A 14,002-nucleotide genomic window follows, 5' to 3' on the forward strand; every position below is an offset into this window, starting at 1 on the left:
CTAAATGCAAGTGTTTAGAAAAGTCCACCAAACCATAGGATATCTAATATAGGATAAATCAAAGCACGAAGAAAAGAAAGCACAATCAGACATGAGAAAACTTCTTGTGCTCAGAAATGTGAAACTAATTTAAGAATGATTTATGTCAACTTTGCAGCTCAAAATTTAACATCATTTACAGAAAGAAAATGTACATCTTTATCCACATATAACATGTACCCATACATTATAGAAACATGTACCCATACATTATTGACCATCTATAAGAGGGTTTTTGATGGCCCATTTTGATGGCTAATATTGGGTTTTGGAATTTCCCAATTTCAGGGAGACAATGTCCAATTCAAGGAGCAAAAAAGAAAATAAGTCAAATTTGTATTTTGTTACTTTTAACTGCACTGTGCCACAGAAAATTGTAATCTTCAATTCCATTTTGTTATGTACTTATAAGTGATTTATTTGACATATACAATATGCTGACAGTTTTTCCCAATTTGTTTAAAATATCGGAAAACAATCCCAATTTGGGGATTTGGGTCATGTACCCAATTTGCTTAGGAAGCCTGAAATGTGTGTTCCATCATAAAACATGCTTGTACATATTTATCAAATTATCATATACAGTGCACTTATAGACCACAGATACATTGTACAAGTTCCACATCTTATATCCCCCTAACATAAAGGAACCCAGACTTACCTATACATTGTTTCAGATCATCAGACGGTCTCAGACCACCAACACAGGTACATCTATATCCACCTGGTATATTTGTACATTTACCACCACTACAAATCTCAGAGTCATCTATGCATTCATCAAAATCTGAAATAAAGACACCCAAATATTGATAAAAGAACAAAGCTAGGTAATGTAGTATTGGGCTTACCTAATTCATTATCAAAATGAACGTCAAATTTTTACAAATACTTTTGAGATTTTTTATACCTTTTTTCTCATAATAACAAAAATTAGTCATTTTATGTATTATTTCATACTATTTACAACTGCTATGCACATGGACTATAGCCTATAATTTTTAATGAAGAGTACCAAAATTATAGGTACGGTAGGTAAACATAATGCAAAAAGAAAAATTAGCATATTACACTTGAAGAAAATAATCATTTCAAATAAAAAATATGAATTAAGTAATTAAAATCTGAGAATAAATTCAAAAATATACCTATATATAAATAATTAGTAAAACATGTAATGTATGAAGTGTTAAAATTCAACAAATTAAATTTTTGATCATCAACTGAAAGATGCCCATAAAATAATATTAAGTTAAAGTACCGGTATATTTAAAATGCGATAAAAGTAAATTTAAAGCAAAAACATATTTTCAATAATTTTCAAGACTCAATCAAAGCCTGAACTAGTTAAATGACCGAAAGCTCTTAATGACCTCTAAAAACACAAACCTTTGCATGTCCGTCCGTCTGGTTGCAGTATGTACCCCTGCTCACAGCCACAAGCAAAACTGCCAGGTGAGTTTATACACAACATTTCACATCCGCCATTTCTCTCCGAACATTCATCAATATCTGTAATCATTGTGAAAAATGATTAATATTTAATTATCATCAAAGACATTTTTTTTCTTTGTAACTTTGTTGTTTTGTTCCTGTTTTATTTTATGCTGATTTAAACATACTTTTGGTCATGTCTCAGCAGCTGGTCCACCTAAATGCCTTTTTTGGGGAATAATTTTAACCAGTAATTACCAATTTCTCTGCAAGTAAATCAGCTCTATGAGACAACTGGCCATTACACTTGATGTCAAAGATCAATTGTCACCCCAGCCAAAGATCAAACCAGCAACCACTGCATTACAAATCTGATACACTACCTGGTGAGCTAATTGGTTGTGTAAGAAACTTTCATGTAAGTCAAATGCAAATAAAATCAGCAAAGAATATGCAAATATTTGATATCTTAAAGATAAGTTTATGAAACAAGATAACTTTTATAATGACAAAAAGCCTCTGGAGTCTAGTATAAAGTGGCAGGTTTGTTAGGATCAATGACTTTGCCAGCAGCCACACAGTTGAGGGTTCAAATCCCCCCTAATGTGAGGAGTCTTTCCATGGCAGCTAGAGAAAATAGGACGTCTGTGCAGGTGCTCGTAAATCAATGAAATATTGCATAAAAGCCAGGGCACCCAAAGCCCTTCTCTGTAAGAAAACAGAAAATTGATACATTGTAACAGAAAAAAATGACCTAGGTCTTAAAACACACAGAGAACACAGTGAATCTTACCAAGGCAAGTTGTTCTGAGAGTATTTGGTCTGAATCCCTGACTACATGTACACTGGTAACCACCCATGAAGTTTTCACAGAAACCATGGGAGCAGATACTACTGCTTGCTGAACACTCATCAACATCTAAAAATAGAAACATGCACATTTTAAAGTTTGTTATTAATAATAATACTAGAAATCATTCCTTACTTATTCTATGTTTTGGAATATCTATGTTTTGGAATATAGAACAACAAATAAAATGTTACAAAAATCTCTTAATAATATAGAACAGGAAAGAAATATAGTTTTCCATGTAAATTTGTGGTTTAAAGTAAAGGTACAACATTCCCTTTAAAATTCTTTTTTAACAATTTGCATGCTAAAATAATTGTCTACTAAAAAACATTGTCTAAAATTTTCATTTTTATTCAATTTTCATGAAATGAACAAAGAAAAATTTGGTGGCTGTTAAACAGCTTGGTGTCTATTTGTTCATTTGTTCATTCATTAGTTTGTTCATTCCTTCCTTCCATTCTTCCTTCCTAATTCTTCCTTCCTAAACTTTCTTTCTCTCCTTCCTTCATTCATTCATTCATTCATCAGGGTTGATATCTGCCACACATTCTTGTATTTAACACAAGACATTAGCTACTTCGGGTCAAACCGTTACATAGATATTGTATTTATACTTACCATGGCACTCTGTACCATCTCTGGAGAGCTCTAGCCCATCAGGACACTGACATCTGTAGGCCCCTTGCTCGTTGATGCATGCCCCTCCTCTACATAGAGATGGGTTTTCCTCACATTCATTTATATCTGACAGTAAAATTATAACCACATTCAATATACCATGTTACTCTGATTTTCCTGAATAATATTTCATCTTCAGATATATGTAGCCTTAAATGGATAAACTCATTCTCTAATTCTCTATGTATATCTAGATTACATGTAGTTAAAACAGAAATTAGAAACATTTCTAATTTGCTATTGACAAAGCATCCTTTCCCAAAGTTGCAGAATTGAGACCTAGCTATGTTTTGATAAGCAAACATGTGTATTTGATACAAAGTAAAAAAAAAAAAATCCCTGTCATTTTGGTTTATTTACATTATAGAATTCATTTTAGTTAGATAGTGTAGGAAGCTATAAGCTTTTAGACAAACTCTCCTTCGAACTAACTAAGCAAAGAATGTAAAGTATCTTGTGCAAGGAAACATTGGCTTGCCCCTGGCAGGTTTTGAACCTACTCTGTCAGATATCATGACAGTAATAAACACATTGCATTTCACTTCTCGGCCATGCAGCAAAAAAAATAAAGTAAGAATAAGTTTTTGTGACATACTAGGATTGAATATTTTTTTTCACTTATAATGAATACTTAAGAATAGTAAAGAATGATAGATGCATGTTTAAGAAGATGTAAAGATTGATTTAAAAATCTTTCAAACTTTCTGATCAATCATCTGCATGTATAAAGTTAAAAAGCTGAACTTTTTTTACATTGCTAGTCTTATGATCTTTTCTTGTGAAAGTAAGTACAAAACAAACTGTCTTCAAATTGTTTTTATATTAACTGTAATGAATATCCAACTCACCCATGCACATTTGTTCCATCATGACAGCATTGTATCCCGAGTTACAGTCACAGCGGAAAGCTCCAGGTGTATTAACACATCGCCCATTTGCACAAATACCGAAAGATATCCTACATTCATCAATATCTAAAATGTGACAAAAATTGTTGACATGAATGCAACAAAGATAGGCGAATATATAACTTTTAAACATTATAACTATCAAATTCATTGCGTTCACATAACCATGTTTGTATGTTTATCAAATTCAGTAAATGAATGTGATGGTAAATCTTTAAAACTTGACATGAACCTTACTCCCATTTGGACAGACAGCATCAAATTCTAGCATAAGTTTTCTTTTTATTACAAACAAAAATTATTTGACGAGTTAAAAGCCTTACCAGTACAATTTATTCCCCGTGCATCTAGAGCGAAACCTGGGTTGCATGTACATGTGAAGCTCCCGACAGTATTACGACACTCTCCATTCGTACAGATACCTGGTATTTCCTGACACTCATTAATGTCAACCGGATGATCCGGTCCAATAATAGTTCCACCCTCCTCACATAATGCTTTATAGTCCTCTAAAATAACAAAATGGTTATAAAATTATCACAATATTTGTCTGTTATATTTCTCCTTTTTTTTCAATTTAAACTAAAACGCAAGAGTTTTTATAGGAGACAGTTACAATAATGCTGGAAAAATTATATACGACAGTGAAAAAAGAATATGTGTAAAAAAAATCGATTATGCTATACATCAATATCAAGAAAATACTCAAAATTGTCCATCATTTTTGCACCACATATCATGTGAATTAGTCAGATAAAAAAATATAAATGTATAAGGTACTATTCTCACTTTAATGAAGATCTATTAACCTGTTTGCTATTACAACATTGATGAAATTTGTGAAGTTTTCTTAATCAATCATTCATTATTTTCATCAGAATATTCCAGCTTATTATTGAGAATTTAATCAAGCATACCAGAGCCGGCTACCGGGCACGGTTCACATTGCTGGCTCCAGGCTTTACCAACAGAACAGCAGCACACAGAACGACTAAACAATCCCTCTAGTCCTCGGTGACATCTACCACGACTGTAGTCAAGGTAACAGGTTGACTTTCTTTTATCTGAAATAACAATAATAGACACTCAATATCTGAAAACAATACATACTCACTTCATATCTAAATGAGACACTCACTCATTACCTCAATAGCTGACAACAAGACATTCACTCAATATATAAATAATAAGACACTCATTATCTGAACACTAAACATTCAGTCAACATCTTAACAAAACACTCACTCAGTATCTGAACTACAGACACTTGCTCAATATCTAAATGACAGACACTCACTTGATATCTTGACAAGACACTTACTCACTCAATATCTAAACAACAGTCACTCACACTCAATATCTAAACAAAAGACACGCACTCAATATCTAAACAAAAGACACGCACTCAATATCTAAACAAAAGACACGCACTCAATATCTAAACAAAAGACACACACTCAATATCTAAACAAAAGACACACACTCAATATCTAAACAAAAGACACACACTCAATATCTAAACAAAAGACACACACTAAATATCTAAACAAAAGACACACACTCAATATCTAAACAAAAGACACATACTCAATATCTAAACAAAAGACACACACTCAATATCTAAACAAAAGACACACACTCAATATCTAAACAAAAGACACATACTCTATATCTAAACAAAAGACACACACTCAATATTTAAACAAAAGACACACACTCAATATTTAAACAACAGACATTCAACATCTTAACAACAGACACTCACTAAATTTCTAAACAAAAGACACATACAATTTTTCATACTTTGGAATAAACTGTCAAAGTATTTGAAAAGGAGAAGAGATTTAATAATCAAAGATCAAAGGGCTCAGACTCTACTTGGGTCATAGATATGTTTTTGCATAATATCACCACTACTGGTTAGTACAAAGAAATATGACTCATGAATTGTACAAATAAGCTGAAAATATTATTTAAATGATGTTGAAACTAAAGCATCTGATAGTTTTACCTATACATGTTCTTCTTGATGAATCTATCTCCATGCCTGGTGGACAAGTACAGGTAAATGATCCTTCTGTGTTCACACAGGTGCCACCTCCTCTACATAATCCCTGGAATAAGTGACACTCATTCACATCTGAAACAATACAAAAATCCTTATTAATTATCTTTATTAACCTTCAGCCTGCTGGTGTCAACTTTATCTATATCTTGTCGCCTTAGTGCAACAACAGAATAAGTCCTTCTAAATTTAAAAGCAGTTAATCGTTTTTCCCCAAAGTGACTTTGTGGGCAGAAAAGTCAGCTAAGCATACCCTTGCATTGAGTATGTTTGCACTGTTCAGGACGGGAAAACATAAACTAAAAATTTCCTAAAAAAATAAAAATTTTTAAAAATTGAAAAACAAATATAAATTAATCATCAGCAGACATAAATAAAATTTTGTCAGATCTTGATTATATGGACTGACCTTTCTATGAAATAGAAATATAAATGCCCCCAAAGAATAATAATGAATTTAAAAGACTGCTCTTGAAATCTCTTTACACAGTAAAGTTCAATATATGAGCATTCTGCGTATGTTTTAAGAAAAAGTTTTCACATTGAAGTAAAATTTGACAAATGGGAAAGAAATGAATATTATTATAAGTTAAGATGTCTACACCTGATCGTCCATAAATCATAGGATACACTGGGTATTTAGTGTAATAGCCAAATTTACTCACAGGATGCCAATACTGGTTTCTTTAGGAAAGAAAACATGAAGTCACAGCTATAAATTATCATGAAAATGATGCAGGTAAACTGCTCCTATTTCAAGAAAATATTTCAAGTTATTTATTTACCTTCACAACCACTAACTTCCAGTTTATATCCTGGCCTGCATGGCGATGGTGCTGAAATAAAAACACAAATAATGTAATCTGAGTGCTTTTAGCACAGGGCATATCTATATTGTTTGTAATACTAATCTAAAACTGGATTTGAATATATCTTGATGATGAACAAAATTAGCAATCTATGGTTATTCCTATGTCCAATTTATGAAATTAGTGATAAAATATGACCCTAAATATTTGAAATTCTCATAGCAAATTTATCATTTTTCTGAATAGTTTTGTAAAGAAATACTAGGCCAAATCAATAAATAAATTAAAATGGATGTAACTTCCTAATATATATAATGTATAATGCTAAATTTACATACGTAAGGTAGAACATTCCTGGCACGGACTTCCCCAACCTTTTCCTATAGTGCTACAACACTCGGCCATGGTCATTCTCTGCTTTACATTAGATTCACATTCGCCATTCCTTATCTCCATCCAGCATGAACCCTTTCTATTGTCTGTGAATAAATTATATTTATTATATTTAGGTTTTACATCATACCAGGCATGTAAATTGACTGACTACATGGACTACATTAGAGGAATTGCCCACTCACACATTATTTTACGCAAATAAGGGTACCAGTGTATAACTTAAACAAGCTATTATAACGGATATTCTAGGTTATTGATTTTTTTTTTATTTACAAAGCAATCTCTGGCTTTCTGAATGGGAAAATATAGCATAGTAAATAAAAATAAGGGGAAAAAATTAAGTCAATACCAACAACTGAGAGTGTCATATAACCTAACCTTTTTTAATCAAAATTCCATTTCAAATTTTGATATTTCTCATTTACAGCTATTTATTTTGTAATTTGACTTTTTTTACTGCAGTTAAAAAAATTTTTTCTGTTCAATCATGACTTTATGTTACTAGTGTTAGGGGAAAATATAGCTTCTTTTTTTACTAAAAGCTAGGGGAAACAAGCCTGTATAAGGCTGTTAAATATGCACAAAAATATGCAGAAACAAAACACTGTAGGTAAATTTGTAATGTACCTGTTAAAGTCCTTTTCCTTTGGCAAATTGTTGAAAATATTAATTCTCTAACAACAGTTTTTAAAAAACAATCTGTTTGATTCACTACAAACCAACAGTTTTAATGTGATACTGAAAATTTTGATTCTCACAAGCAACATATTTGAGATCACTGTAGAGTCCATGAAACAAATGATACCTTTAATGATTTAAAAACAAAGCAAGTGAAGATATATATTAAATGAAACTATAGGTAATAAATAAAGAATATCAACTTTTAACGATAAATCCTAAAACTTCATGGTATGAGTTTCTGGTATTAAAGATTAAAGAATGAAGTAATTATACCTATACAGATTTTTCCGGTTGAATCTAGCATGAAACCATGCCTACATTTACACCGGAAGCTACCAGCAATGTTAAGACAGGTTCCATCAATACATGGTGAAGATGCACACTCGTCAATATCTGTAAATAAATCCAAAATAGTACCATACTTGTTTTGTTTTGTTAAATATCAATCTAATGACTTTCCAGCTTTTCTGTTGGAGGAAGACCTCAGGTGTTACCTTCATACATTATTACAGGCATAAGGCGGGAACCTGAGAAGAACAACCAATTTTCCTTACATTAAAACTGATAATCACATTAACTTTCTGTTAATGCATACTGAAAAATTTGCCGCTTAAATTTATAAGTTCTAAGTTAACCAAAATAAAAGCACAATATACTTTAAGTGTTTGAAAAACTATTATCTTAAGGATGGAAACCAATGTTTTAATGATAACATATTCCATTTTACTGCAATATGCATTTATATAATGAAATAGGCATAAAATCATCTATGAACACACAAACTTTGGCCACAATATTTTCAGTACACAATATCTTGATAGCTTTGTAATATAGACTTATTGGTCACTTACTCCCAACCAAAAATTAAATTTTTTGTTTAAAATTGTTTTGTTTTTATTTAAGAAGCTGATAATAAACAGTATAACCCCTGCAGGAATTAGCATGTGGGTGTGTCTAAGAATGTGGGTGTTAGTCAAGTATGTGGGTGTTAGTCAAGTATGTGGGTGTTAGCCAAGTATGTGGGTGTTAGCCAAGTATGTGGGTGTTAGTCAAGTATGTGGGTGTTAGTCAAGTATGTGGGTGTTAGTCAAGTATGTGGGTGTTAGTCAAGTATGTGGGTGTTAGCCAAGTATGTGGGTGTTAGTCAAGACACTATGTGGGTGTTAGTCAAGACACAATGTGGGTGTTAGTCAAGTATGTGGGTATGAGATAAGCATGTGACCAAAACTAATATTAAATGTTAATATGTAGAATATGAATATGTAGTTTCCTACCTTCACACATCTGATTTCCAACATTAAGTCTGGTACCATCTGGACAAACACAATAGTAGGAACCAGGCGTGTTCCTACACTGACCACCTTCACATAGTCGGGTATTTTCTGTACATTCCTGAATATCTGAAAATAGTCATTGTTAATGTCATTAAAATCAGGCCTTTTTTCCTCACCACTTTGTTAATGGCCTAAGTTCAAGCCCCTTTTCTTGCCACCTTGTTAAAGGTCATGAGATTAGGGCTTTCTTCATACCTCTTTGTCTTAGGCCTTTTTTATTGGCCTTAAAATTAGGTTTTTCTTTCTACCATATAGTTAATGGTGTTGTTAATAGTACTAAAAGCAGGTACTGATATGCCAGTTGATGTTATTCTGACATGGTTACAAGGGTAGAGTCTGTTGCCACCAACATGCTTGCTTTAAACATATTTTTTTAGCTTGATTGCGAAACAAGACTTAGTTCTTTGCAACTTATATTAATCACTTTCAAGTCTGCTTCCTCGAACCAACCAGTGCTGGTGTTATATGAAGAAACATGGTCGTGACCCAAATAGGGCTCAGACCCATGATTTCTGGGTTGAGAGGCAGACACCTTAACCACTAGGTAACCTGTCAAAAAAAATCTTAAAAACAAAATAGTAACACTCTAAGAGTAAGACATAGTGGTTTGTGAACCATCACAATGATGTAAAATGTCAAAACCTGACTTTAGACCACCTCTGAATAAAGATCACCCTGTAACTGAATAAAGACCACCCTTTGCCAAACCTTCATTGATAAAATCTTAACTGTGTACACCTGAATTAAAAGACCACTTGTCTATTAAGGTCATGTATGGTCTCTCCTTTGCATGGACTTTATTCACAGTTTTGACTGTACCTAGTAGCATATAACAGTATGTTCCTCAAAATTATGTTCAATATAAATAATCTCTTAATTTGAGTGAAAAAAAGCATTGTAATGAAATAGGCAAACACTAACCAAGGCATCTTCTTTCCGATGAATCAGGACGGTAACCAGGGTTACAGCGACACCTATATCCACGTGGTATATTCTCACAGGCTCCATTCTGGCACAGATCTCCTCTCATTGCGCAATAGTTTATATCTACACAAAAAAACAATAATTATGCAGAAAAACTCTTGATTGAAATGAAACATTCATTAAATTGGTAATTACAGGTTAGATATGCAGGAATGCTGGTTTAGTGGACCAACAGTGGAAACATTCATTATAATTGGCATTTAAACCAGACAAACAAACAAATAATATTCAGAATAAATATTCTGTATTAACTACAAAATGCAAATATTATAAAATATATCATCAAAACAAGTCTTTCTTTTTCACAGATAGTAAAAGACAGGTTTCTATAAGTTTAAGAGTTTATGAATACTAAACCAGGGACAGGAAAAAAGTATATGAATAAATATATATGCACAGTCAAAAATAAAGTTCATTTTTTTTTTCAAATATCATAAATCATTGCATCCATATGAATTCTTTAACATTTTAAGCTGAACTTTACTCTTTTAAGACAACAGGTATAATTGATTTTATCAATAAATTATTGTTAAATTAAATAACTCAAACACATTTAAACTTGACCGATTCGCAAAGAGAAAAAAATTATAAAAAAAAATAATAAATAACAATAATATTTCTCTTTTTTGTAATGGCATGGCAATGAATTTACTTACTTTAATTATTTAGAGCCCAAAATACAGAATAATGTATTTTAATGTTCAATTACCTCCTCCATTATGATCAGTCCCAGGTCCATTAGGACATAAAATTTTGTACCCAGGATCAGACATGGACAGGCACTGCTCGCAATCCCGTCCCCAAGCTATACCAGGTGGATCCATGGAATCAACCATACAGCAACATTGTGATTTGGTGGCCAACATGCGAGATGGGCTGCTACATACACCTCGACTGTATTGCATGAAACATAAATCTTTCTTTGTGTCTGTAACATTGAAATACATATACAGTGTATATATCATTCTGATAAAAGTAGAATAACAAAAATGAAATTGAATCAAAGAAACAGTTTCAAAAGAAAATATTGCCTCAAAGTATCTGATAATTAAAAATTATGCAAAGAAAAAGTACTAATAAATTACAAATTTTAATTCATCTCCCTATAGAAACAGCAGTTTTATAACAATTATACCAGCTAGTAATAATGATAAAATATTTTTTACTGACCATTCCATATTTCTCTACAATAATATTTCATGTATGTAATTTATAATCAAACATGGTCATTTCTTCAATGTTTTTCAGACTGTGTAATACATTAATAAAGTTTTCTATTCCAGTTTAATAGTTTTAAAAATAAAAAAAACCTCACCAAGGCATGTGCGTCTGTCTGGTCCGAGACTGAACCCTTGAGCACAGCGGCACCTAAAGCTACCCTGGTTGTTGATACATTCTCCATTAACGCAGATACCAGGCTGGCTACTACATTCATCAATATCTGTAATTTATATATTCTTTTTTATTTTGACTAAGCTACATATATAAGTTACTACAGTATATGAATATTAGATAAACTGAGACTAAAATTAATCAACATAAAACAACATGTGGGACTATACCTATGCAAACTTCTCCACCTGGTGATAGGATATAGCCTGTGTTACAGATACATTTATAACTTCCTCTGAGATTCTTACACATCCCATTAGCACACATGCCTGAGGTCTGGCATTCATTGTCATCTGTAAAAGAAAATGCATACAATATATCTATCTATACATAACTATTTTTACTGCCTCACATTCTTTAGAATGTACAGAAGAAAATAGTTACTCATTAATGTTTTTGTGAGAAATTGAAACAAAACTGATTCTGTTTTTTTTCCCAGAACATTATACATCGGAAAGGGCTGATAATAATTTAATGTAAGAACACTTGCCCAACCCATTTGCTTTTAGGGTACCACTTATGGTCACACCTTGAATGATTTATAAGCTCAATTTGTTTTGTTTTTTGTTACATCTTTCAATATTTGAATAACATAACATATAAATATAAAGTAGCATATACCATGAAGATTGAAGGCAAAGATATTATGATTTAAAAGGAATGTAACTCTCCCAGTAATGCTTGCAGACGTTTTTTATGGCAGCAATATTTTGAGAAAAATATGCGGTGACTCAATTTATGCAAGCTGTTTGTTATAAAAGTAGAGCTGCGTTGGAAAAATCTAAACAGTTGGAATCTGAAACCATTTGCAAATACCTTTAGTAGATATACTTCTCTTTAACTTTAAAGCAACAATTAAATCTAAAACCGTTTACCGAGACAGAAAGCTCCGTCTGGTGATAACCTATAGCCTTCATCACAAATGCATCTAAAGCTGCCTGGTGTATTCAAGCATTGTCCATTTAGACATACACGCCCATTCTCTGTACATTCATCTATGTCTGAAAATTAAAAAAATAAAACATTCTCCTTCAGTTTATACTAGATCTAATTTATTTTCATACGATTGTTTTAGAAACACTCTTGAATCCGTTCCTGGAACCAACCAATACTAAGCAATGAGTGTAAAGTTTCTTGCTCACGGAAACAACGGCTTGCCCCTGACATGGTTTGAACCTACGGGCCAGCAATACTTATTTGAATACTTGTCTGACATGTTAACCACTTGGCCACACCATCACTATTACCAGATTACATCATAGAACATTATCATAGGAGATAGCTGTTTTAAACTTATCATTGAGGCATTCACAAAACATTTATCTTATTCCAGGCAAATATTCTAAATCAAAATCAAAAATGATTAATTAATAAGAAATTGATAACTTCAATCCAATCCACAGTTCAGCACTAACATTAGAAAATCTCGAATCATGCAAAATTGTTAGGGTGTTTTTTTTTTCGTTTTTTTTTTAAAGTCTTACAAATAAAATTTAAACATACTAAAATTGTTATTTTCAATCTGTTTAATCTACTTTTAAAAATATTGCATAAAAAATTGTTAACTGTCCGGATTCTGAAACTATCCGGAATTTCATATACTTGTTGGAGTATACCCAACTGCTAATCAAGTAGCGTTTTAATCCTTTTTATCTAATCGTGAGATTCTGCATCATTTAAAGTTAGCTCGAGGTTAATATCTAAAATATGTTATTTCAAGAAAGTCGCTTATTTTAAGCAGGAAATGCAGAACATTTTACCTACGCGCAAATGGCGTTTTATTGTAAAAGGGAAGTAACTCTACAATATTGATTTATAATATCAGTGTTACGCGTCAAGAAGAGAGAAACATGCGATTTCTTTTATGCACGGTCGGATTTATATTACATGTAATTAAGATACGTGTTCTATGAAAATAATAACAATATTATGTTGATATTTGTAATGGTGTGTGCATTTTTTTTATAAATTATAAAATAATTGATAAAAAAATATGCTTTTTAAAACCTTTTGTTTAAAAATCAAAAAACAATGATAAGAGCACTTGAAATATTTGGTCGTTGCATTCTCTGCTGGGACATAAGTTGTACTATGTCACAGAATTTCTCAAGCCTAACAAAAGCTACTTTTATCTGTTACAATTTTACAAGTTACATTGAAATTCACTGACCCGTGCAGACTTGCTGGTTTGCCGACTGTTTGAAGCCCCTGTTACACTGGCACTTATACGTCCCATCCATATTTATACAAACTCCATTTGGACACATATTCTTCTCTGCACATTCATTCATATCTATAATAAAACATAATGAGTCATATTTTATTATTTTATATAGGCCTACATTGTATTAATAATGAGAAGTGTTTGAAATCATTTGAAAAGTAACAGATGGAAAAACAAATTTTCATAACGCTCAATTAGTCAGTGC

General features: G+C 32.0%; 1 protein-coding gene across 1 annotated transcript in view; it reads right to left on the reverse strand.

The window, feature by feature from the left end:
* The window catches only part of LOC132724931 (fibrillin-2-like), a gene marked incomplete at its 3' end in the record, with an annotated part of 85,709 nt that overhangs the window by 56,760 nt on the left and 14,947 nt on the right, over positions 1-14,002 (reverse strand). Inside the window, 18 exon segments of the mRNA XM_060709918.1 lie at positions 701-826; positions 1,429-1,551; positions 2,267-2,392; positions 2,945-3,070; positions 3,853-3,978; positions 4,236-4,421; positions 4,830-4,976; positions 5,924-6,052; positions 6,763-6,813; positions 7,125-7,265; positions 8,137-8,256; positions 9,138-9,263; positions 10,119-10,244; positions 10,891-11,109; positions 11,497-11,622; positions 11,744-11,866; positions 12,449-12,574; positions 13,744-13,866. Coding sequence (XP_060565901.1) covers positions 701-826; positions 1,429-1,551; positions 2,267-2,392; positions 2,945-3,070; positions 3,853-3,978; positions 4,236-4,421; positions 4,830-4,976; positions 5,924-6,052; positions 6,763-6,813; positions 7,125-7,265; positions 8,137-8,256; positions 9,138-9,263; positions 10,119-10,244; positions 10,891-11,109; positions 11,497-11,622; positions 11,744-11,866; positions 12,449-12,574; positions 13,744-13,866 — 2,370 coding nt within the window.

The sequence above is a fragment of the Ruditapes philippinarum genome, unplaced genomic scaffold (genome assembly GCF_026571515.1).
Source record: "Ruditapes philippinarum isolate M1 unplaced genomic scaffold, ASM2657151v2 ctg3854_1_1_1_1, whole genome shotgun sequence".
Taxonomy (NCBI): Eukaryota; Metazoa; Mollusca; class Bivalvia; order Venerida; family Veneridae; genus Ruditapes; species Ruditapes philippinarum.